Genomic DNA, 26,782 nt, shown 5'->3' on the forward strand with positions numbered 1-26,782 from the left:
GTTGGGGTTTGGTACATTTTTTTTAACCCAATAGTCTGGCAGATATCACACACATGCCTTTGTCATTAGTTATTGCTTGAGTATGCTGAGAGAACCCAGAAAGACTGAAATCATAAATTTAGCTAAAGAATCCAGGTATGTAAGATACTGTCTACAAGATGTGAAAGGACTTTTCAGACTATTTAAAAATTAAATTTGCCTGAGTTCTTCTACATGATTTTGCAGATTTCCATAATAAATGTAGCAAACATTTCTCTTATGGGATGTAAATAGTCAAATTCTGTTGCACTGTTGAGTAATATTATAAAGCACTTAGCTAATCAGATTGTGAGAGTCGCTCAAAATTCCTAACCATGTAATTTTTGCTTAGAGAGAGGGTGCTTCATGCTGTGCAATTAACTGGTTTTATTAGCTCTGAGTTTGGTTGTTGCTGGCTGGCCTGATAGCCCAATGCCTGTGGAGAATTAGGTCTTGGTTCTGGACTCCATCCTGCACCGGTGAGTGTCAGGAGGGCATGGAAATCTTGTAGTGGGGGTGGCGGCCGAGGCCCTACGAGGGAGTTGATAAGGAGTTGTTTTCTTGCTTCTGTAACTAACCAAAGAGCCTTGGAATTTTTTAAGTGTATTTAATTTTTGGATGGTCTATAAGCTAACTCTCCATTCTGTATTCAAATTAGGCATGTAAAGTGGGATGGGTCAGTGATTATAAGCAGGGCTTTGACCTAGGATGACCTGTGTTAAAAACCTGGCTTTGCCATTTTCTGTGCCCTTGGGCAACTTTTAAAATTTCTGTGTGCCTAGTGAAGGGTGAGGAGAAGGCCCTCACTCATGGTTTGCTGTGAGGACTTGAAAGTTCAGTCTCCCAGTTGTGTGTATACTCACCGGGCAGAATGATTTCTGCATCACTCACCTTTCTGCAATATGATTATTTTCAGCAAGTTCTTTAACTATCCCTTCCATTTCTTCCTTTAATTTCTTTATATTATATATAATATATATTCAAAATAAAGGTAAATAAGTACCTCTGCTCAAGAAGAGTATGTATTTTATTTATTTATTTTTAATGGAAGTTCTGGGGATTGAACCCAGAACCGAGTGCATGCTAAGCACGCGCTCTAACACTGAGCTATACCTTCTCCCCTCTATGCAAGTGTTTTAGAATTATATTATGCTTTAGTTCTCCAGATTGATCTAAGTCGTTAAATAACATTACAAATGTATTCACAGCAAATATAAAACATTTCAAAATAAGAGAGCAAGATTACAAATAAAATAAATAAAAGCAAATGGAAATGTTAAAAAAAAAAATTCAGTCTACAAGAAGTGCTTGGCCTGGCTCATAGGAGGCACTCAGTACACACTAGCTGTTATTATAGAGGAGTCTGCAAATTGGAATGTCTTTGTGCAAGGGCAGCTCTAAATAAAACATATTTAGATGAAAGGACTCTTATTTTTGTTGGACTTTTTTTTTTTAGAGAAAGAAGGCGGAAATATATAAAAAGAAGCAGCAGTAGAAGACCTAGATTCTAACTTTGTTACTGACATTCACTAGGCTCCTGGAAAAAAAACACGTGAGCCTGAACAAGTCAAATCAAAGACCCGGTTTTCGTAAGTCTTAAATACAATAAAATACCTTATTTTTGAGAGTCAAACAACATAAGTGCTTTGGAAATGTTAAAGTGCTGTATTTAGGTAAAAAGATAGATAAACATGGAAAATCCAATATAATAAATACGCAAAGCTAACTTGAACAAGCAAATTATGAAAATGGAATCCACTGCTGGAAGAGATCTGATTTTTGCCTATAAGCTTGACTTTAAATCGATTTAAAAAGAAGGAGAAAACTGTCAGAGAAAGGAATTAGCATTGGTTAAGCACCTGGTATTTACTAGACACTGGGATAGGATTACTGCTCCCATTTCACAGATGAGGAGACTGGAGCCCAGAGAGATGAATTAACTTCCTCAGAGTCATCTAGCTTATGAGTGGCAGAACCAAAACTCATGCTCCAGCCTTGTTTGACTCCAGAGGATGTCCTAATATACCACGGTTAATTACCTTAGTCAGTTTATCAAATATTTATTGAGTACCCACCCTGTGTAAAAAGTACTGTTAACAGTACATCATTTTTGGTTTTTTTATAGAAATGGATAGAGCTCTAGAGCATGAAGGAGTCTGGAAGATAATTTTGTCCAACCAAGTAATTTTCTAGAAAGAAAGCAAGGTCCAGAGTGACCAGGTGGCTCCAGAGCCATCCGTTTCGGAACTAGAATTTAAATTTCCACTCACCTAGTCCAGTGTTTGATAAAATTATATTGCTTTTCTTTTCTTTTTTTTTAATAGCCTAACCCTTCATTAGTTCATACTTCAAGTCTTATTCAAGGGCTTTCTTCAGGGAGGTTTTCTGTATAATTTTAGCACCAAGTGATCTCTTTGACCAAGTTACCTAAGTTGTTTAGTGGAAAGTTGGGTGTTTGTGCTTTTGTCACCCAAGCTGAAGACAGACTGCTTACAATATATTTGACTTTTTCATGTCATTACGGTGATAGTCTGCTGTGAGCACGAAGAATGTAAAATCCCTTAGCTTTTTTATGCTCTGGTGATATCTCTTAAATCCCTGTTCTTTAATCTTCACTATTTATTTCATTCAGTTTTAGCCACCCTTCCATCCTGCCAGCTTGGTCTGCCCTTAGTTGGGTATGTACTTGACCAGAGAGCAGCCTGATCCCTGGAGGGGAGCCCGGGCTGCTGTCCCAGCGGCTGCACGTGGTGCCCGCCGCAGCCCACCAGGAAAACCACTGAGCCACACAGGCTTCCCGGCACCGGTGATGTTTGTAATGAATCCCGCATGGCTCCAGCCTCGGCTGTTCACGAAGAGTGAGCACAGTGACTGGTTTATTTTTCCTTCTTAGAATTTCTAGCGATTTTCCTTCCAAAGAAAGTCTTCGTGACATCAAACGTCATGAGGAATATAGGCTGTATTATATTATGGAACCTGAATTCAGTTCATTTACCCTTCTTTATTTCCCTGAATTCCTAAAGGGCAGCATTTGAAAAGAGAACCTTTACGGAATGAATGGTGAGGGTTGCTGCTCATCATGTGACTGGGTTACTGAATGGGTCTCATTAAGCCCAAAGGGACTTGAAGAACATGACCTGGACATGACTCTGGTGATTAAATACAGGACAGAGAATCCTCTCAGCCTCCTTTTTAAGTTGTCCTGTAGCGCCGAGTATTTAGGAGGAGGGGGTGCTGGTTTTCCATCTTGCCGTACATGTAAGAATCAAGTTTTTATTTTAGCCAATGCCCCTAGCAGTGATATTCTTGAAGTGAAAATGCATTAATGAATTAAACAGCAGTTTCTTGCTGCTCTTAACCCTGGTTCTTGTGATCAGATACATATAAATCTTCTGATTACTGAGAGTGAGCATTCTGCCTCAGCTCTCTTTATAATCAGAGCCTGAGACAGAAGGAGGGGAAGGTCTACCCCATGTCTTGCCTGAAGGATCTAGGTGTTTTAACCTTATAGATTTGTAAATATTATTTCAGGAGTTTTTGTTTTTTGGTTTGTGGTGGTTGTTGTTAATGGAAGTACTGGGGATTGAACCCAGGACTTAGTGCATGCTGAGCACATGCTCTCCCACTGAGCTTTACCACCCCACCCCCAGGAGTTTTTAAATCAAGGATTTCTTGTCCTTTACATTCCACTGCTAAGTACAATAGTTGTGGGCTCTGTGGGGATACAGTTAAGAGTTAGGCTGTACTGAGAAGACCAGTGGTCCTGTCTTCTCAAACCCATCCTGTGCATGAGAGGTCTTGTTCAGCTGCTGTGGACTTTTGTGATACTGGCCCAAACCTAGGAAGAGGACTGTCTTAGCCCATTTAGGCTACTGTAACAATACCGAAGATGAGATGGCCTATAAACAACAAGCATTTTATTCCTCACAGTAATGGAGGCTGGGAAATCTGAGATCAAGCCTTTAACAGATTCAGTTTCTGGTGAGAACCTGCTTCCTGGTTCACAGGTGGCCGTCTTCTCTCTGTGTCCTCACAAGCAAGGGGCGAGAGAGCTCTCTGGGGTCCCCTTTATAAGGGCACTAATTCCATTCATGAGGGCTCCGCCCTCATAACCTAATCACCTCCCACAGGCCCCACCTCCAAATACCATGACATTGGGGGTTAGGTTTCTTCACGTTCAGTCTATAGCAGGGAGTCTGTGAAATGGAGCTCCACTACTGAGAATCAGGGCTCCGTTTCTCAGGGTGTGCTGAAGGAGCATCTGCCGCGGTGGGTATGAAAAGTGTGGACTTGACAAGAGGCTAGCTCACCTGCAGGGGTGGTTTTGGAAACATATATGGGAAAATGTACTGGGTAGAAAATTGGAACCGGGAGGTTTAAGACTAAGCAAGCCTCTGCATTCTGAATCTTAAAAAAGTGCAATGAGGGCATGCTTGGAGAATAGCCAAGCAGGGAAGGGCTCTCAAGAAATTGTGCTCATTTGATTGTTACAGAGCATGCAAGAGGCAACTTGTTGCCGTCCAAGTCTTCATTCTGAAAGTTCAAATCAACAATGAGCTGGTGAACATAAATTTCACTGTGGCTTCTGCTGTAGTTGTATAATTGATTGTCATTCTTACGAAATAATAGCCTTAAGTAACCCTTATGCATGTAAAAAAACAGAATGAAGCAAATCCACACCCACAGGCATTTTACTCTTCCCACTGTTCTGTTCAGAGTAAACATTTACCTCACATGGACTCTCCATGACGATTATTTAAACACATTTACTATTGTCATCATCAAATGCTATTTGTTCATCCACCCTTCAAATATTATTGAGTACTTCCTATATATAAAGTATCTGATCTTTCTCCCTCGTGTGATATTATACTAGAAGTTTCTCAAGATAAGCCAAGTAGGAAAGGCTTCCTTTAAGAGCAGCGAGCCATGGGAGCAAATGTCAGAGGGTGAGGAAGATCATTTCCTAAAACACCAGGCCAGGCTCTAAGTGGGTGCACTGTGTCCAGCACCCACATCTTTGTCTCACGGCCCCTCAGACCCCATGGCCGCCTTCAGGAATAGCCTGGGAGAAACACTGGTTTGTTCTAGAACCATGTCAGGAGAAACAGCTCAGAGGTTAACTGAACTAGTTTTGTAATATGCCTAGAGTAGTCCTGGGAAGGAAAGGAAAGAGTTTTACCTCTTCCTGATCCAATCCTAGGGAAAATCAGAATTTCCATGCAAATCAATATTTTTTATTTTATATTTATATGCTCTAGTCACATGTATGTTAGTTATATATTACATATAACGTGTGTATTGCTTTTTCTTATTAAATATTATATAGGCTTATTGTAAAGAATTTAGGAAATACATAAAAAGTTTAAATAATTTATGATTCTTTTTGCTATCTAGAGATAACCACATTAATATGTTGGGTTTTTTAAATCTCTCTTCTTATGTATAATTTTTATTTTTAAAAAATGTGGAATCATCTCATATCTGCTTGGACTTTGGGGGACTACACTGACCCTGGATCATATTGATATTTTGGAGATGCTGTCTTTGCAGAGAGCCTTTGACCTTGCATGCACAGTGCGGTGAAGAATCCGCTTCCTTTGACTGTGACTGGATGAGCCACGTTTCTTTCTTTTCTACCATACTCTGATGGAATCATAGAATCTTGGAATTGGTGACGCCCCCAGAGATCAGAGTCCCGGGAGTAGTGCTTTAAATACCACACACTGGAGAGGGCAAGGAGGAGCCACTGACGCTCCTGGATGGTAGAAGTGTACCTTGGGCTGTTTTACACCTACCACCTTTTGGTCAGTGCCATGCCACAGGCAGAAGGACGGACTCTGTGAGACACAGCCCTGCTGCTGTGTGGATACTGATATTTCTTGACAACAAGGGAGAAAAGCCTATTACTAATACAAAATCTAAATGGGGCCTGCCGGCCGAGTGATGGGGGTCTTCATAAGCTGTTGCTTTCCTTCCGTAGTGATCAACAGAATGCTGTTGGTATCTTTACCTTCTTTCACAAAAAGAAGTGAACTCGACTTTATTTTTAATATATTGTCACATAAATACATACAGAATGTATCAATGGAATATTAAAAAACATAAAACAAGCCTTAAAAAAACACACAAACTCTTGTTCATAGCAGCACTATTTACAATAGCCAAGGCATGGAAACAACCCAAGTGTCTATCAACAGACTATTGGCTTGAGAAGTTGTGACATAAATATACTGTGGAATATTAACCATAAAAGAGGAATGAAATATTGCCAGTTGCAGCAACTTGGATGTACCTGGAGAATATTATACTAAAGGAAGTAAGAGAGACAAAACAAATATTACATGATATCACTTATATGTGGTATCTAAAATATAATACAAATGAATCTATATACAAAATAGAAACAGACCCACAGACATAGAAAACAAATTTATGGTTATCAAAGGGGCAAGATGGGGGAGGGATATATTAGGAGTATGGGATTAATAAATACAAACTATTATGGATAAATTAGACCAGCAGCAAGGATTTACTGGATAGCCCAGGGAACTATATTCAACATTTAATAATTTATAATGGAAAATAATCTGAAAAAACGTACATATAACTGAATCACTTTGTTGTACACCTGAAACTAACACAATATTGTAAATCAGCTATGCTTCAATGAAAAGAAAAAAAAACCCACAGAATCTTTAAGGATTCTCTGACAGCTCTCCAAAATTAAAAGTTTGTGACAAATTAAAATTTGGGATTAGGTTGAATTATGATACTTACTAAATTTAATTAAATTATGATATTTAGTGTTTCCTTTTCTCTCTGATCGGATGAGCCATTTGGAACCGTGTGCTGGTCGACTTCCGGAAACACGACCAACTGAGCTCATGGCTCATCTTCTCACATAAATGAATAGAAATGCCAGGTAAAATAAAACTAACAGAATGCCCACCTCCTCCCCAAACCCCTGCAGGTTTTCCTGGGAAGAAGGAAGGAGGGAAAGGAGGGAGGGAGGAAGGAAGACAGCAGCCCCAGCTGGAACAGTGGGAGCAGTCACGTATCTTACTGCACAGTGTCTGTGTAGACATTTTTGTGCTCTGATAAGGACATTGCTATTAGACATTTTTATGAAAAGACCTGTGGTTACTCCACTTCTCTGCCATGTTGGGATTTGTCATTTTTATGGAGAGTCTTTGAGCCTCAGTTAAAATTGCTGTAGTCTGTCCCAGTCTCTCCTTCAATCCTCAAGTCCTCATCTTGGAAAACTACCTACTTATCCCAAGGATATTGAGACGTTGGGTTGTGTAACTTTGGGGTGATTATTAAACAGACTATGACCATTCATCTCTGTAAAAGTTTAGAGTAACATTTTCTTAAACATGCTTAATGTTTATTGTAAAATATATATAGCATAAAATCTGTCATTTTAACTATACAGTTAAGTGGCACTAATTATATTCACAGTTCTGTAACCAACCATCACCACTGTCTAGTTCCAAATTTTTTCATTACTCCAAACAGAAACTCTACACATTAAGCAGTAATTCCCCATTCCTTCTTCCAGCCCCTGGCAATGTCTAATCTGCATTCTTTCTAATCTCTGAATTTGCCATTTCAAGATATGTCATATAAGTGGAATCATACAGTATTTGTCCTTTTGTGTCTGGTGTATTCACTAAGCATAATGTTTTCAAGGTTCATCCATATTGTAGCAAGTATCAGAACTTAATTCCTCTTTATGACTGAATAATATTCCATTTTATTTATCTGTTCAAAATGATGAACACTTGGGTTGTTTCTGCCTTTTGGCTGTTGTTAATAATGCTACTAATGAATATTGGCATACAAGTATCTGTTAGAGGCTCTAGAGTCCCCCCAAAAATAGCATTTTGCAAACTGAGAAATGTAAATTCTTTATATAGAAAAATATATCATTGAGATTTCCAATATTGACTAAAATTATCATTTCAACATAACTTAAGTATACATAAGCATAAAACTAAGAATTAATTTTTTATTGCTTATAGCTCATAAAATCAACATCAATTTTTCAGGTAAATACAAATGCAACTATAAAATTAATACAAGAGTAAATAATTTTCATCAAATTATATGTAGTAAAAATAAATTTTTTGTTGGTTTTAGTAGTGTAAAAAGATATATTTACATTTTTGGCCACAGTGGACCATTATTTTAGCCTTCATCATTATTATGTTTCCTTTTTAACAGTGAACTTTTTAAAATCACTAATCCATTTTTTTTATTGGATTTGTTTATTTATTTTTGGAGGGATTACTGGGGATTGAACCCACGACCCTGTGCATGCTAAACATGCACTCTACCACTTGAGCTATAGCCTCCCCCCAATCCATTATTTTGATGGGCAGTCCATTTGCTAAAGTATCCCGGAATTTAAATCTGGAAAACAATGGGAAATCAACAATTTAAGGAAAAATTATTTGCTGCCTATTGACTACAACAGTTTTCATTAATGAACTGTTGACAAGCAGGGGTCCTTTAAAGGCAAATCTACATAATCCATCCTCTTGCTGTCAGATACTGGCCACTACAGCACAAGTTTGCGTAATTCAGTTAATCCCAGGTATTTCTGTTGGAGTGTGTTTGAATTGCTAACATCCTAGTATCACTTGACCTTCATCTATTGCAAATGCCACTTATTTATTTAATCTGCCTCTGTTTGTTTTTAGCCCATTTCCATGACACTAATACAACACTCTAAAGTAATGTGTTGTTTTCATGATGTTAAATCAAATTCTTAATTTATTAAATTGGAATCCAAAGTCTTATTCCATAAAAATGTCTTTTACTTGCAAATTATACTGCAAAAGTTTTTCATAACTGTAAAGAATTAAACTATGAGCACAGCAAAGGGACACAAGATAACAGTTGTTATTTTGTTATTAGCATATGCATACTCAAGAGCTGTTAGACACGTTTGCCGATGCTTGAAAAGATCAATTCTGTCTCTCCAACGTGTCATTTGGCAATGTCTTAAATATCAACATGAAAACTAGCTGGAACAGTGAAAATCCCATGTCGTGCTGAATATAAAGTGGTCATCCAAGGATTCAGAATATTCTTGTATTTTTTCTTTGTTGATACAAACATTTTTAATGGTCACAGGATTTAGATACCCCAAAGAACATACTGAAACATGCCAAAGGATAGCACTCCTCTATTTTGACCAACATTGGTCCCACCATTAAAGCTTTCCTCACGTTGAACTCTCGTGTTTTACTCACAAAGAGTCGATCTGCTGCATAAAAATAGAGGGCTTATGATTTCCAAGCTTCATATGAACTCTGTTTTTACAACAAAGTTTATTATTACTTAATAAGAAATAGAATTGCCATCTGAATGAAAAATTGTATTACCCAATTAATGCATTTTCTTTCTACTTGGAAAAATAAGCTATGAGAAGGTCCTTTGGTGAATACAGAACCTCTACACATGGTGGACACTCAGTGAATGTCAAGGAGTCGTTTCACCTTTGTCACTAAAAGAAAAAGCTGTCCAGTCCACCTTGATAAATGTCTCATCCAGTCACTGTTGTGTTCCTTTCTCGTGTTCCCATATTGATCCTATGTCAACCCTCGAACTTCGATTTTCAGTCTAGCCACACCACCTTCAAAACAAGTTTCACAGTGTTTTTAAGGAAAATTTAACTCTTCCTATGAAACAAATGTGTAAGGAATAGCACAAATTCAGTGTGCAGATTCCCAGAGAGCGTCTTGTTTCTGACCAAGGCATCTCCATCTTTGTTCAATGCTGCCATTCTTCTTGATCATGCCCTCTCTGGGATGGGGGACTTAACAAATCCCCTGTTTACTTACTGCCAATACATGCCTTTCATTTAAAAATATTGAACAGTTTCTTTATTTCACTTACATGATTTTGTACCCAATTGTTTGTAACTTGATTAACCATATTTTATCTCCACAAAAGTAATAAAATTTTAATGACTACATGTGATTTGGTAGTCTGGAGAACGTCCTTATATAGCCAGTAGCGGATACACACTACAGTATCCATAGTTTTTTTAATTAAAAAAATTAAGTTTAGTGAACAATTTATTTTTTTTTACCATGGTGCTCTGCAGTACAGTTTTCTAGTATTTAATACATTAATAAACTGTAAAGTATGGCTTCCCTATCCAGTCACCACTGAAGTGGGGAATCAAGACAACTTGTTTATAGTTTTTCAAATACTCTGTTGGGGGGAAAGAGATCTGTAGTTGTATAGATTTATGCCATGCTGTTATATTTTCTTTGAAAGCTTTTATTTACCTTCAAATTTTTGGCTTAGTTGGTGTCCTTAATATGAGACCTCTAACAAATAGTGAATAAAGCAATATACTCACATTAAAAAACTATGAATTATTTACTTATAGAATTTATCATTTAATATTTTTGGATGAAGGTTGACAGCAGGTAACTGAAAACAGAAAGGGAAACCACAGATAAAGGGGACTACTTTTTTTATTTGATCCTTTCTTTCATCTCTTTTTCTTCTCTCTGTATGTGTGTGTATCCAATATTATTATCAAAAGAATAATATCTGTATTATTAGTTAAAGAATGGTTACTGAAAAAAAAAATCACCAGTGAAGGTCAAGGATCCACCTGTCTATCCTTTATAGTACCTTGCCTACAGCAGGAGAGCAATAATATATTTTAAATGAGTGATTAGATAGATAATATAAGTGGGTATTACTTGAATCTATTCTGTAACAGTTAAGAAGCCCTCCCTTAATTTTGTAATGACTATTCATCCAACCGATAGAAGTTCAGTCTTGCTGCAGTCTCCCGGAAGAGGCATTATGCAGGAAAAATGTATTTGACTTTTAGGATGAGGGCTTTTACCGTAAGTAAATATGGTTACCTCCCCTCTTTAGTCATCCCCCTCCACCATCAGACAGGCCAACCTGCTGGCGAGCACCGCTTCTGTTGCCACTTCAACACCATCTCTTTTTAAACATTTTCGGAAAGCTTCAATATAAATTCTTAAACTGTCAAGAATGCTACCAAAGACAAAGTTTTATCAGCATCACTTACATATGGAGCACATATATATCTTTGTAAACATATGTAAAGAAAATTGAATAGGAAAGCTATTTTCTGAGGCTTTTGTAAATGTGAAATGTTATGCACTTTTGTGTTCGATTTTTGTACAGGCAGAAATACTCAGTGTCCTCAGTCACAGAAACATCATCCAGTTTTACGGAGTAATTCTTGAGCCTCCCAACTATGGTATCGTCACAGGTAGGAATGCTCTTTGACTTTTTCCTTTCCCCAAGTACCTAGCTTTAGATTCTTTAACATGCTAAAATGCTTAATATTAGGTTCACTCATGAATTGTGTGCTACTGTCAGGTGCCACTTTTGTTGTTATAAAGCATTAATAAAACTGATTATATCAATATAATTAAGAATGGTGTTTCCACTTCTACCCATGTTTAACTGTGCTAATTACATCTGCGTAAATGCTGTTTAAATCCACTCGCAGCTGCAATACTGATATTTGAAGGTGCCGTTTAACTAAAATTTCATTTAATTAGTTGAAATGAGTGATGTTTTCTGTAACTCTGTGACCTTTTACAAATTAAGATTTCTTGAGCTATTCATGTTGTAATTCTTTGCAAGGCATTTTAATCCCACTGGAGCGTTCTTTCTTCAAGGTCTCTGACATGAGAATATTTTTCAGGTTTGGTCATCTGGGTTGGTAATGACCTTGATCTAAATTATCACAATTTGGAGAATGAGTTCATAACGAATGGAAATACCCTTTCTAAAAAAGAGCACACAGAAAATTTTGCCGTGTAAAAACACCGAAAGGCGCATATTTTTAATTCTTTATACTCATATTTGTATAATACAGTGAGCAACTTCAGGTCTATAAGTATAGCATTCAGTTTTACAGTAAGTAACTTTGATCAGGTTCTTTATCATGGTAGTTCTTTGATCAAAACAAAATGAACAGGAAAACCTTAAAAGATTAGCCCTGTCTTCTTTTCCTATAGTGGTAAGAACTTGGATTGCCTTTACAGAAAATAACAGCAAACACCCTCAAAAAAAAGGACTGGATTAGGTACTTCCTAATACATTATCTCATCTGACACTCAGAATAACACCGTGAGCTAGGTAAAATCATTTCTGTTTTACATAAGGAACTAAAACTCTCACTTGGTACTTTCTGGGGTTACACAGCTAGTGGTAGAACAAGGGTGGTATCCATTTCTTGATTGGTTGTGTACAGATTCTCCTCTTCTTGTGTGCAAGCTAGGTTCCCAAAGGCTATGGGCACAAGATCCCACGGATGTGGCAGGCTGACTGTATTGCTCCATTTTACATAAGGGGCTTGTGTATCCGTGGATTTTGCTATCTGCCGGGGGTCCTGGAACCAATCCCCTATAGCTACTGAAGGATGACTGTATGTACACAAACTGAGTCAAGTTTGTAAGATCAAACCAGTTGGGGGTGATAGCACTTGCCCTGCATCTTGAAATGAACAGAAATACATCTTTGTATAGGGAGATTAAGACAGAAAGAGAGTCAGACAGACACAGACCTTGATCGGCCAGCCTAGCTAGCTCTCCCTCTTTAGAACCCTGTCATCTTTCTCAGATGTTGGGGTTCTGATCAGGGAAACCTGAATGGCTTGAATCTATTCTGACTTGAGTTTACTTATTCACAGTAAAGGTTGTTGCAGCAGGCAGCTGTTGTCATTCATACTGAGGAGCTGAAAGAACATTTTAGCAGAGTGATGGACTGGAATGAACCCTGGAATAGAAATTGAGAGCTGTGAGATCCTGTCTTAAATTCTGCCAAAGCCGCAGAGATGGGCCACTGATGATCTATGTCTCGGTTTTCTCATATGTGAATGAAAGGACTGGAATTGATGATTTCTGGGTGAGAGTGTGTATGTGTGCACCTGTGCGTGTGTGTTTGCTGAAACTTCTCACAGAGAAGGTTTTATAAAGCCCTGCTTATAAGAAGACCTGGGACAGAGCCCAGAGGACAGTTGCCACTTTATTTCCTTTGGAAGGAAATTGAACATCTTTCCCCCAGATCTACAAAGAAATGGGGTGACTAGAATCTCAGATTCCAACATCAAAATAAAAGATACAGTAGTGGATCATCTTTTTTTATTATATTTTATTTTTTAATCTTTGGAAACCTCTTCATTCTGTACTACTCTCATTCTTTCAACTTTTTTTTTTCCTTTACTAACTAAATACTTGAGGGCTGAGATTGTGATGATGAGGTAACCCCTAGGAGAGGGGGTGGCTATAAATGGGAAGTTCTTATGATGCCCTCCTTGGATTTGATTAACTGTTGGTGCATCTCACAGACCTCGGGAAAACAGTTTACTTACTAGATTCCTGGTTCATTATAAAGGATAGTAAAGGGTAAAAATGAGCAGCCAGCTGAAGAGATACACAGGGTCAAGTCCAGAAGGGTCCTAAGCACAGGAATGTATGCCACCTCTGAGTCTGGAGTGAGCCACCCTCCCAGCATGTGGATGTGTTTCTGCCCACCAAAACAGAACCTCTCTGAACCCCATCATTTTGGATTTTTATAGAGGCTTCATTACATAGGCATGGTTGATTCACTGGCCATTGGTGATTTCCAACCTCCAGCCCTCTCCCCTCCCCAAAGGTAAGGGGAGGGATGGGAGGTCAGGCTGAAAGTTTCAACCCTCTGATTGCATGGTTGGTTCCCCTGGCAACCAGCCCCCATCCTTAGGGGCCTTCCCAAAGTCACTTCATTGACACAAACTCAAATGTGGTCAAAAGTGTTTGTTATGAATAACAAGACTCTCCTTTTACCTTTATGGCTCTGGAGCGATTTTAGAAAACCAGGACCAAGACCATATATTATAACAAAAGATGCTCCCATTGCTCTTATTGCTTAGGACATTCCAAGGATGATCTGTGCCAGAACATTTTAGGAGATCTGTACCAGAAACAGGACAAAAGCAAATGTGTGTTTCTTAATATAAATCACAATATCACAAAATTGTCTTCACTACAGTTCAAAATATAGTGGGTTTTGCATCTGTCTATGATGCTGTCTCTGGATACTTTCCCCAAGCTACAAGTACCCAATGCCATAGCATTAAGATTGTTGGCTATTTTAGTCTCATAAGGTATATTTGTAACCATAACTGTGTCACTTTTTAAATTGTTCTTTAGAAGACCTGTTTTCAGTGACATCCCACACTTGCATTTGAGAACTCATAGGTACAGAAATAATTACTCTATCTGTGTTAAATTTTGTGGCCTCTTTTTTTGTTGTTGTTGTTTCTTATTTGTACAGGTGACCTCTGTAAGCCTTTAAAAACTGATTTGAGGTAATCTCAGGCTCATATATTTTCCCCCAAATACATTTTGTTGTTCAAAATAAAATAATTGAGAGAGCGCCCTGTAACATAACAGATTTTAGAAGTATCTGGATATAAAGTTACTCACTTTTTTCTGAGGATGATTTTTTTTGGAGATGGAGGTGAATTTTACTTTATATTTGGCATCCACAGTAACTCTTAAAGGTTGTGAGACAATCTTCTACCAAATGATATTTTAGTAACCAAAAATTTTTATTTATAGAAGGCTGCTTAATTGTCTAGAGTATAGTTTACTACTGTTAGCCTATTAGCATAGGCTGCAAATGCCTTTATTGTTACATTGGACCAAACTATTTCATAGAAAAATTTAAGCTGTTCTCTTCATTGTCATTCCTTTATTCACCTAAGATTATTGTTGTAATTTTATGCTATTTGACTGATAGCTATTACATAACTTTGATGTCAAAATAAAAATTAAACAAAAACAAAAACAAAACAAAAATGGGAATGTGAGTTATCACTGAGATAATGTTTTGCTGAGATAATTAATGTTTTGCTATGAGTAGTAGTGTTTTTCTCAAGGAATAAATTCTCATGATAACACACATTTAATTGCATGAATTGACTTTAGTTTCCTAGTATTGTTCCTACCTTATGTCTTCAGAGAGAGAAGAAGTTGCTAAAAACTATTTGTTGAAATTACAGACATTATCGGTATGGTGTTGAAATTATTATAAATAAAATTGGAATAGGGTAATTCTCAGCCTCCCAAAATAAGGCTCAACCTTTGTCCAAACTGGCCTTTAATATAAAAAGGAATTTTCTGGGAGGGACTTCCAGCTAGGAATGAATTAGGGGGTCAGCAAATCCTCTCCTCAAAAGCATCTATAAATCTGGACAAAATTTTTGACACTCTGGAAATTGGCCAGAGGCTTATAACAATTTGAGAAGTGTTTATGCTTGAAAAACTGCTAACTTTGGGTGATAGTAGTGGGAATCAGCAGTGCTCTTGCCTGGGGTTGTCCTCATTCTTACCCCACCCCACCCCAGCTCAGCAGCACAAAGGGCAGGTCATAGTCAAAGTGTGCTCACTAGTTTGGGAACAATAGGTAATGCCTACGTTCAGCAGCATTGTCAGTGGAAGTGATAATCCTGGTGGCAGGTGAGCAGGGAGAGCCAGCAGCTCTACTAGACTGAACAAAGATGACTGGGGCAAATGCAGCTGTAAGTGTATACACAACAGATCCTCTAAGTACATGAAGCAAAAACAGAATTTAAAGGAGAAGTAGTTAGTTCAAAAATAACCAATTGCAGTGCCCTACTCTCAATAATTCATAGAACAAGTAGACAGAAAGTCAGCAAGGATATAGAAAACTCGACAAACACTCTCAGCCAACTCTACCTAACTCACATGTATAGAACACACCGCCCAACAAAGAATACATGTTCTTTTCAGGTGCACATGGAACGTTCATTAGCATACAGGATAAGTCAGGCTATGAAATAAATCTCAATATATCTAAAAGAATTGAAATATTCTCCAACCACAATAGAATTAAATTACAAATCAAGGCAAGAAAAAAACGTGGAAAATCCCCAAATATTTGGAAATTAAATGACATACTTTTAAATACCCAATGAATCAAAGAAGAAATCACAATGGATTTTAAAATATTTTGGACATAAAGAAAATGAAAGTGCAGCATATCAAAATTATAGGTGGCAGATAAAGTGACACCTGGGGGAAATTTACAGCTTTTAACATCTATGTAGAAAAAAAAGTCTGAAATTGATCATCTAAGCTTCAACCTTAAGCTACAAAAAGAACAAAATAACTCAAAGTAAGTCAATGAAAGGAAATAATATAACAGAATGCAGTAACATAGAAAGTAGAAAAATAATAGAGAAAATCAATGAAACTAAAAATTTGGTCTTTGAAAAGATCTGTAAAACTGACAAACCTTTAGCTGAATTAACCAACAAAACAGAAAATGCAAATAAGCAAAATCAGGAATGAAGGAGAGGATGGCACCATGGTCCCTACAGAAGTTTAAAAGGATTATAAGGGAATGTCATGACCAACTTTATGCCAACAAATTAGACAATCTAGATGTAATGTCTGACCAGACCTATAAGTAAAGAAATTTGAATTTGTAATTTAAAACATTTTCATAATGAAAAGCCCAGACCCACATGATTTCACTGGTGAATTCTATCAAATGTCTATAGAAAAAAATAGTACCAGTCCTTCCTATACTCTTTCCAAAAATAGAAGAAGAAGGAACGCTTACCAACTCATTCTGTGAGGCCAGTATTATCCTAATACCAAAGCCAGACAAAAACATAATAAAGCTACAAACCAGTATCCCTCCTGAACATAGTTGCAAAAACCCTTGAATACATATTAGCAAACTGAATCCAGCCACCAGTAAAAAGGATTATACACCACAACAAAATGAAATTTGTCCCAGAAATGCAAGGTTGATTTAACATTTGAAATCAATTAATGTAAACCACCATAATAGATAATAGAATAAAAGACAAAAACCATTTGACATTATTACAACACCCATTTATAGTAAGAAATCTCAACAGACTAGAAATAGAAGGGAATTTTCTCAACCTAATAAATAGCATTTACAAAAACCCACAGCTATTATTATACTTACCAGTGAAAAATTGAATGTTTTTCCCCTAAGCTTAGGCATAAAACAGTGAGGTTCTGCTCTTGCCATCTACTCTACATTGTACTGGAGGTTCTAGTGTAATCAGGCAAGAAAATAAGAGGCATCCGGACTGGAAAGGAAGAAGTAAAACTGTCTCATATGACATGATTCTATAAGAGTCAGGAAATCCCAGGAATCCACCAAAAAACTACCAAAACTAATAAACATGTTAAGCAAGGTCACAGGGATCCAAGATCAATACAAAAAAGTCAGTTGTATTTCTATATACTGGTAATGCATAGTCTAAAAATGAAATTAAAAAACAACATTCATAGTACTATCAAAAAGAATAAAATATTTGGGTATAAATTTAAAAAGTATAAGACTTACACAATGAAAAGTACAGAGAGAAAATAAAGATCTAAATAAATGGAGAGACATTGCGTGGTCATAGTTTGGAAGTCTCAATGTTGTTAAAACAGCAGTTCTCCCCAGATTGATCTACCAATTCAAAATAATTCCTATCTAAATCTCAGCAGACTTTTTTGTAAGAAATTGACAAGGTGAGCCTAAAATTCACACAGAAATGCAGAAGACCTAGAATAGCTGAACCAGTTTTAAGAAAGATCTAAATTTGGGGACTTTGCCTCATTTCAAAACTTATTATAAATCTGCAGTAGTCAGCATAGTGCAATATTAGCACAAAGACAGGCATATAGATCTATGGAACAAAATTAAGAATTTAGGGAAAAAAAAACCTTACATTGATCATCAATTGATTTTCAACAAAAGTGCCGAGAGAATTCAGTGGGTAAAGGATAGTCTTTTTAATAAGCTGTGCTGGGAAAATTAGAACTCCACATGCAAAAAAAAAAAAAAAAAAAGAAAAAGAAAAGAAAAGAAAAACAAAAATTAAAAACTTAGACCCTCACCTCAAACCACACACAAAAATAAACTCAAAATGGATCACAGACCTATGTTTAAGAGCTAAAACTTTAAAAACTCCAAAAGAAAGAAGAAAATCTTCATACATTTGGCTTAGGCAAGGAGTTCTTAAACATGACACCAAAAACAGTCTATAAAAGAAAAATGGATAAATTCAACTTCATCAAAATTAAGAATTTCTGTTCTTTAAAAGACACTGTTAAGAGAATGAAAAAACAAGTTACAGACTGGAAGAAGATATTTACAAATCACAAATCTGATAAAGGTCTTGTATTCAGAATAAGCAAGGAGTTCTTAGAGTTCAGGATTAATAAGAATGAGTAAATGATTTGAATAGACATTTTTCCTGAAAATATATACAAGGGGTTAATAGGCACATGAAAAGATGCCAACTTTATTACTCACTAGGAAAATGCAAATGAAAAATATGAGATATCACTAGATTATACCCACTAAAATGGCTGTAATAAAAAATGCAGACAATACTAAGTGTTGGCAAGGGTGTGGAGAAACTGAAACCCTCATAGATTGCTGTTGGAAGTATAAAATGGCATAACTGCCTTGGAAAGCAGTTTGACAGTTTCTTAAAAAGTTAAACATACACTTCAGCAGCCATAGCAGGGCTCAATCCAAACCTGTTCCTCTCACTACTACTCACCAGGTTAAAACTATAAGCAGTTAACGCATTAAGTAACTGGACTGTTACCTACGGATGCTCCAGTGCTTTCATGGTCAAAAATCTAGGCACTGTGAAGCATGCCTACATTCCCTCATTCCTCATTCTTGCTAGACAGGTGAAATAATAGACCATTTGCATTAACATATGCACCGAACATCCTTCCTGTTTTTTCCATTTTAAACTTGACAATTATCTGAAGCAAAAGGGCGTTTCTATTTTCTCAGTTTTATCTCAAGTACACATAATTTTACCAATTAAATTTGTATTAATTCATCACTTGCTACAGTAATTTTTTTTTTGCATTTGTTGAAACAGAGACTATTGTTCAACATACAAAATTTCCTAGCATGCTTTTATGTCTTTGTATAAAACATTCTGAACTCTATTTCAGGGCTTTTCATTGTTCTCTAGGCTATTTACTGTCATGTTGTACATTTTTTAAAGTAATGTTTTCATTATTTTAAAGTCAGTGTGTTCTCATTGTAAAGGCATCTTGGAAAATACAGTAAAATATAATGAATTTAAAAAAAAAGTTAAACATACACGTTACTTGTGCTTCAGCAATTCCACTCCTAGGAATCTACCCAGGAGAAAGGAAAATGTATTTCCACACAAAGACATGAACACAAGTGTTCATAGGAGCATTGTTCATAATCACCCAAACTGGGAACTATCCAAATGTCTATCAATCAGTGAATGAATAAACCAAATGTGGTAAATCCACACAATGTAATATTATTCAGCAGTAGAAAAGAATGAAGTACTGACACATGCTACAGTATGAATGAGTCTTGGAAACATTATATGAAGAGAAGGAAGTTAGACATGAAGGCTGCATATTGTATGGTTCCATTTATGTGAAATATCTAGAAGAGGCACATTTGTAAAGCGAGAAAACTGATCGTAGGACTGGAGTTGAGAGTGGTGATTTCACTGTAAATGGGCATAATGGAATTGTTCGCATCATGGAAAGGTTCTAAAATTGGGTTGTGCTTGTGGTTGCCCAACTCTGAGTTTACTACAAATTGTTAAATTGTGCACTTATAGTAGATGAATTATATGATGTGTAATTTGTATCTCAAAGCCACTTTTAAAGGAATTTTCTCACTTTTTTGGCCTTTTGTGCTTAAAATTTGTGAGCTTCTTCTAAATCCTGATATGACAGATACTGATGTGTTTACATTGTCCCATAAACCCTCTGACTTATATGTTTAATCTTATCTACCTCATAAGAATAACAATTTCTTAAGAAATACCTGTATCCATGCGTGCCTTTGTTTCAAATAGTCTTGCAGCACCTCTTTGTGTTCAATTCCATCTAAATAGCTTTTGAAGTCTTATTATTCATTCTGTTAGTGGTCTTGTCCTTGACAGATTTCTTTCCAGAATGATATTAACTTTTAGAAACCATAGCATGAAATAATTTTTACAAGCTCTTAATGACGTCCTTTGTTAAATTCTTTAACACGTTTTTCCCAATGAAACTATGTAGTCTTATTTCTGAAATGTACCTTGGTATTAATTATATGCTTATCTTTCCTTTGAAAATAGAATATGCTTCTCTGGGATCACTCTATGATTACATTAACAGTAACAGAAGTGAAGAGATGGACATGGAACATATTATGACCTGGGCCACGGATGTAGCCAAAGGTAATGCTTCACGTTTTCTTACAGAATTGGAGAACATTTTCTCCATCCTGACGTGGTGGCTCAAGTCAGAAGATTTGTTATTCTGTGTCTTAAGATGTTCTTCTTTTTTCAGAGACCAAAAGTAGCAAGAATTCTGCAATTCATTGTGCATGTAATATTTTAGGTCGTTGCTTTTCCACTCCTGCGTTCCTTTTCTGTTTTACCTTTCCTTACTTTATTTCTTTACCAAAAAAACAAGTTCCAACAAAATCAGTGGCTCCAGGGCAGCCATTTTTGCCACATTTTGTGACATTGTATTGACCAGCTCGCTGGATATCTTAGGCAGGACGGTCATAATTCTCTTGTTCTGCAAGTCTCTACTTAGACGTAGTATCCATAAAACATGACTTATTGCAGAATTAGTTCTACTCGTTTTGTATATATGTAATAGCTAAAAATAGTAACCACTTAAAAAACATTTTTTATTAGCTCTGCCATTTAAAAGCAATTTAGATTTCATATTTTAATGTAAACTTGGAAATCAGCCTTGGAAATGAAATGTTTTTAATACACAAAATCCCTAAACAAGGTGCCTAGTTCTTTTTTCCCTCATAAATTCCTGCATAGACGAATGCTCTCTAAAGCAATTTAAATTCCATTTATTTTTATCTTTTTATTTTCCATTTTCCTAACTGAATGTTTCTGAGTTTTATTTATAACTGTCAAAGTTGCTTTGGAAACAACTTAATCTAAATTGTGAATGCTGATAGTTACGTTTGTATTTTAGCAACCCCTAGAGAGCAAGTGTGTCCAGATTTTACTGGGGCAATTAACTACTTTGCATTTTGCTACTCTGATCTCTACAGGCATCCCTTGACAAAGCAAATAAAAGGATATTTAGCACTCAGTAAGGAGAGCAACTCATACTTTGCTTTCACTGGGAAGTCATACAGGGACTTCCCAAGGTAATAGTCTTTCCTTTGGGGAATTATCATGTCTGATTTAAGTTTCATCAACACTTGACAAATTTTTCACATAGGGAAAGAGAAAATGAAAATTAAAAAAGGAAAAAGTTTCATGCCAAATGCTGCTGCTTGAGTGATACTTCATTACCTTATAAGAATAATAAGCTCTATGTTTAGGATGGTGTACTTAAGGCTTTGGGTGTGTTAATTAACTTAATTGTGTATTCATGCATCAGATGTCTCAAATCAACCTTAAAATTTCACATTCTTCAGGACATTTTCATGTATCACAGCCACTTCTCTGCATGTCACTAGTACACAGGGGCCACCTGTTTGTAAGCAGGGTAATGTGCTATTATTGGAAACTGCCTGAAGCATTGTGGAAATACACTTACACAAATGTAAATACATATACAAGCAGTCCTTGACTTAAAGCACTTCACCTTACAGACATTTGCATTTAGGGTGCTCAGCCAATTACACCCATCTTATTACTTAATGGCACTTAGGATGGATAGACAGCAAACAAATCAACTGACACCAGCCCCTCCGCTTCCTGCTGTGCACACTCTGCTGAAGCTTCCCTGGCACCCCCAGCCTGTAAACCTCATCCCTCTGGGCGCCTTCGCCTGCAACAGTCCGTGTCTGAGGGGCAAGTCCTTTGGCTCCAGATCAGCTCAGTCATTCCTGGGGTTTCTCAAGAGCCCTGGCACTCTGTATCAGAAGGTCAAGGGAGAGAAGGAACAGGACTAAATAGCAAACTGGAGCTAGAGGTAAAAAATAGGGATGGAGAAAATGGGAGTGGGCCTTGGGGTAGTGTCCACTAATAAAATCACTTTTGGGTGGCTGATGAATTAATCTGAAAGACAAGTTCTAACGTGTTAGGCCAAACACAGGTGAGAAGAGTGAGGCAGAGAAGAGTTGTTTATTTATAGTCACAAGTAGCGCTTGGTATTTAAAATGGCCCATGAAAGGAAGAGGAAATCAGTGCTTTCGGAATGACTTCAGCCCTCTCTGATAAAGCTATGGAGATAAAATGGGAAGGCTTGATTTTTGTTGATTCTGTTTTGAATTCAGCTGTGCCCTTCGGTTTGACCATGATTGAAGCCACTGAAGCAACAAGATGTTGAGAAATCAAAGAATGAATAATTCATTTCAGATAAGAGTTGATTCATGCCTTTTGAAATAGGCATTGCTTAACATCACTGCTGAGAGAATACCTCCTCAAAGGCAAAAAAAGATTCTCTTCTTTCTGGATGGGAAGAGGGTGGGTCAGCTAGTACATCTGAAATTGCCACAAGTCAGTCAACAGTGTGGAAGAGGAACAATTAAAGCAAATAAACTTGGACCCAGTCCCCAAAGGGTCATCACTGATTCCAGGTCTCCCTAAAGTGACATGTGTCAAGTCCTTTCTAGGAAACCCTGAATCTTAAAATTGAAGAAGGTGTTTTTCAGCCTTCTTAATTTTTTGCAATAAAAATAAGGCAGAATTGTAGATGGCACTGTTAAAACATATTAAATAGAATTTTGTATGACTGTGATTACAACTGTGTTTATATACAATAAATATTCTATAAACGTATACTATACGTTAAACACAAATAATTCATGGTACTTTTTCCAGTAATATCTGCCATGAGGAAGAAAAAGTACCTATATTTAAAGGTTTTGAACTTGAGTGGTTTTTTTGAAATTCTTTATTATCAGCAAATGTAGAAACTATCTAGCTCTACCTCTAATAGTAATTAAGCAGTTTCCACCTGAAAAATTATTCAGGAATTTTGTTCTTGAAGCAAGAGAGAAGTAACTATGAAATTCAGTCATAAAAATTATTAAAAGTTACCCGAGTTGGTACTACTGATTTTCACTGTTTGGAATATGTAGAACTTAACATTAGAAGAAAGATTTCCTTCATTCCAGGTACATCTTGTTTAATTAGTAATTTGAATTACTAACACTTTTGTTGACTCTTCTCAGTAGTATCTTTATATGTAAAGAGTTTAAAATTTTAAAAAATGTTCTTTGTTCTTTCATGATTCTTCTATATATATGTAATAATCAGAATAGTAGAAAATAATAGATTATTTTTTAAATTAGCCTGCATAAAACTGAAATTTTCTATATACAGTAGAAAATGTTTTTTTTCTTTATTCTGAGGGGGTAGACAACAAATACAGGGAAAGAGTTAAATACTACTAAGGGGGTAACTGTGAAATATGTGTCTTTTAAAGTATAATTTTTAATTCAAAATAATTAAACTCTACTTAGTTTATATACATCCAGTTCACTGAAGTAACTTGATTTGCATTCTCAATATATTGTAGAGCATTTTAGAATGTATTTAAATATAGATTATGGCACAGATTTATCCTTGTAAAAAAGAATAAAATATTTTGTAGCTACTGTATATTTTTCTTTCTGAGGATCACAAAATCCTTTACTAGACACAACTAATGAATCCAACCGGTTCTTCCCACCTCTACACCACCTCTACTCCCAGGGTCTTATTGGACAGAGTACCGAGAAAATAAACCAGGCTGCACTGGATAACTGCAGACATGCAAAGGAAAACTGAAATTTGAGGTCAGAGCTCTGGCTGATTTAGAAGGTAGTTGCTGGTGGAATACTTTCATCACTGGAGCACTTCTTCTGCTGGTATCTGTGCTATTTTCGTGCAGACTCCAGAAAATTAAGGTGTCCTTTTTGGATATTGTAAGAAGCTAGCTTTACCCATGATCAGATTCCAACTTCTAAGAGATTAAAGCACATACATTTTCCTTAGCATATACATTTTCCTAGTGTAGATATATCCTGTCTCTATTTTATCCATCATGGGAGAACAGAACACATGAATTTACTTTTTGCTGTTAAATCCTTTGCAAAATATGAAATTAAAAGGGAATACTGATACAATGTTGCAAAATTATATTAATAGGCCTTTCTTCCTTCTTGTATGACAAGGAATGCACTATTTACATATGGAGGCGCCAGTCAAGGTGATTCACAGAGATCTCAAGTCAAGAAATGGTAACGTAGTCACATGTTTTTATTTTACCTGTTTTATTATAAAATATGTGCACCTTTGTATAGAAATAAGCATCATGCTTTCCACATCTTTTGTAACCTGCTATTTTGACTCACTGCTGGTACCATGGAAATCTTTCCACTATTAATAAATGTCAAAATTCTCCATATTCTTTCAAGAGGCTGCATGGTATTCCACTGTATAAATAGCAGAGAATGTGGACACTTGGGTTGTTTACATTTTTTCCCTATGATAAGAAATGTTGAGCTTCATACTTTTCAGTAAAAATTTTCAACACATCCCTAATTATTTCTCTAGAATCATTTTCTAAAAGAGGTGTTGCTGGATCAAAGCACAGAGTTGTGTATTTCAATTTTTAGATTGCTCCCTGTGCTAGCAGTTTGAGTTTTGTTCTTGTTACTCCTGAATTATTTGGTGTAAATATTTTATGTCACTCATAGTACCTGGAGGAGCACCCAAAAATGATCAGCATGAGTCTGAAAAGTAAAAGCTTTCTTTTTCTTCTTTCTCTTCTTCTCTACTTCCTAAAGTTTATCTAGGATCCTGTATTGTATAATTTGGAGAGTGAGCACTTTTAAATGACTTTGCAGGATTAGATGATACCTTCAAGTAGGAGTGGTAACAGAATGCTTCTTCCATTACATCATTCGAAGGTTCACGGAGAAAGCCAGTGGGATTATTTAGCTAGCCAGCACCCACAGTTTTCTAGTTAAAAAAAAAAAATCTTGCTATCAATTCATTTACATACTTTAATTATTTACATGCTTTCTAAGTGATTCATCTCAGTATGGAGGAGGAGAACTATTTGTTTTTGGAAAACCTTTAAATCGCTGCAGTTAAAATGGATAAAAGCTAGTAGTGTGATCCTTAGAATGAGTAGTCCTGGCCTGCGGGGGAAGGGGACTAGGGAATTGACCAGCTGTCCAGGACCGCGATATTTGTTGGGGTGGAGAAAGGGAAGTTATTGGCAGCTGCCACTCACGACAGTCCAGGTTGGACCCCCCCAACCCTGACCCTGGCTATTCTTAGACATAAGCTTCCTGGAGCTAAATACTTTTAATGTGTATTGACTAACAGGAAGTCATTACGAAATAATCTAGAATCTAGTAGGAAGTCTCAAGAGTTTTATGACTTTGTAAATTTTCAGTTCATGCTCAGAATTTCAATTTAAATAAGTTGTTTAGTTTCTCTCCTCTTAATCTGTTTTATTGGTATATCCTAAATCTCCCTTGAAAGGAAATGGTTAAATTATCCAGGCTGTCATTGTGAAAGCTAACAATGGAGAATATTTGTGTTCCCATTTTTAAAAATTACAGTTTGCATAGTTACTTGATCAGAAAACACACACACTTGAAACAGTATAGTCAAACTTTTAGGAATTTTGGGGGGAGGAGAGAGGGAATAATAGGACTTTCATTTTCTAAGTTATATATTTTTATAATGTCAGATTCTTTAATGAACACTTATTAATCTTTCAATGAGAAAGTAATAGAGGTATTTTTTAAATAACTTAATATAGTATTAACAATATTTAAATCTCTATTTGAAAAATGTATAGCTTACTATATATAGTATCAGATCTACTCTTAGGCTGTTTCTGTGTATTAGATCATGCAAAGATTATTTTCCCCACTTACATTAGTAACAGCTAATAAATATTGATAATCAGCCAATAAACAGCTAATAAGTATTGATAACCTACCATGTTCAAGGCACTGTGTGGCTTATAAAGGAATGCCAGAAACATTTCTTCAGGGTTCTGTCCTTGGCCTCCTCCCCTCTTATCCTCTTATTTGCTCACTCCCAGAAAAGCCCCATCTACATCTTAACACTCCCAAATAGATCTCAACTTCAAAACTGTGTATCTATTTGCTAATTGAACACATTCACATAGGTATTTTCGTATAACCCTAAAATGTATTGTGTCCAAATTGATCTTTCCATCTTCTCCCTACTCCCTAAAAAATATTCCCTACATCCCCTTTCTCAGTGAGTGGCCTAAGCCAGAAATTAAATAAAAAGGAATTACAGTTTGATTGCAGAGTTCCTGTTCTAACCATTACACTGTATGGCCTCTTTGTCTTCTTTGGCTCCCCCCTCCCCCAGCCACTTATCCAAGCCCAGCTGATTCTGCTTTATGTTTCTTGGCTCTGCCCACTTCTCTGCTGTCCTTTGCCACAGCCTTAGCACAGGCATCCTCATCTCTCTCTCGGACCACAACACTGGTGCACAGTGATGTCCTTGCCTGCGTTCTGTTCCCCTCTGCACATTTGACCATTTCATTCTTCCACTTAAAATCATTCATTGGCTTTCCATCTCTGACAAAGGCTCTGCTGGACCTGGCCCATCCTTTCCAAAATCGTGTGCCTTTTCCTCTGCTCCTGACCTTCTGCACAAGCTCGCTCTTCTGCCTAGAAAACTGCTTTCCTCCCTGAGTCCTCCTCTTTCTGGTTACCGGGGATTTGTTCT

The 26,782-nt window shown here is 36.6% G+C and overlaps 1 protein-coding gene across 4 annotated transcripts in view; it reads left to right on the forward strand.

The window, feature by feature from the left end:
- MAP3K20 (mitogen-activated protein kinase kinase kinase 20) overlaps window positions 1-26,782 on the forward strand; it is a 156,566-nt gene that overhangs the window by 55,929 nt on the left and 73,855 nt on the right. For all 4 annotated transcript variants that reach the window (XM_074363894.1, XM_074363897.1, XM_074363895.1 and 1 more), the window contains exons 3-5: window positions 11,212-11,299; window positions 20,222-20,323; window positions 24,229-24,294. In XM_074363894.1, coding sequence (XP_074219995.1) covers window positions 11,212-11,299; window positions 20,222-20,323; window positions 24,229-24,294 — 256 coding nt within the window. The remainder of the gene's footprint in view (window positions 1-11,211; window positions 11,300-20,221; window positions 20,324-24,228; window positions 24,295-26,782) is intronic.

Source organism: Camelus bactrianus, chromosome 5 (genome assembly GCF_048773025.1).
Source record: "Camelus bactrianus isolate YW-2024 breed Bactrian camel chromosome 5, ASM4877302v1, whole genome shotgun sequence".
NCBI lineage: Eukaryota > Metazoa > Chordata > Mammalia > Artiodactyla > Camelidae > Camelus > Camelus bactrianus.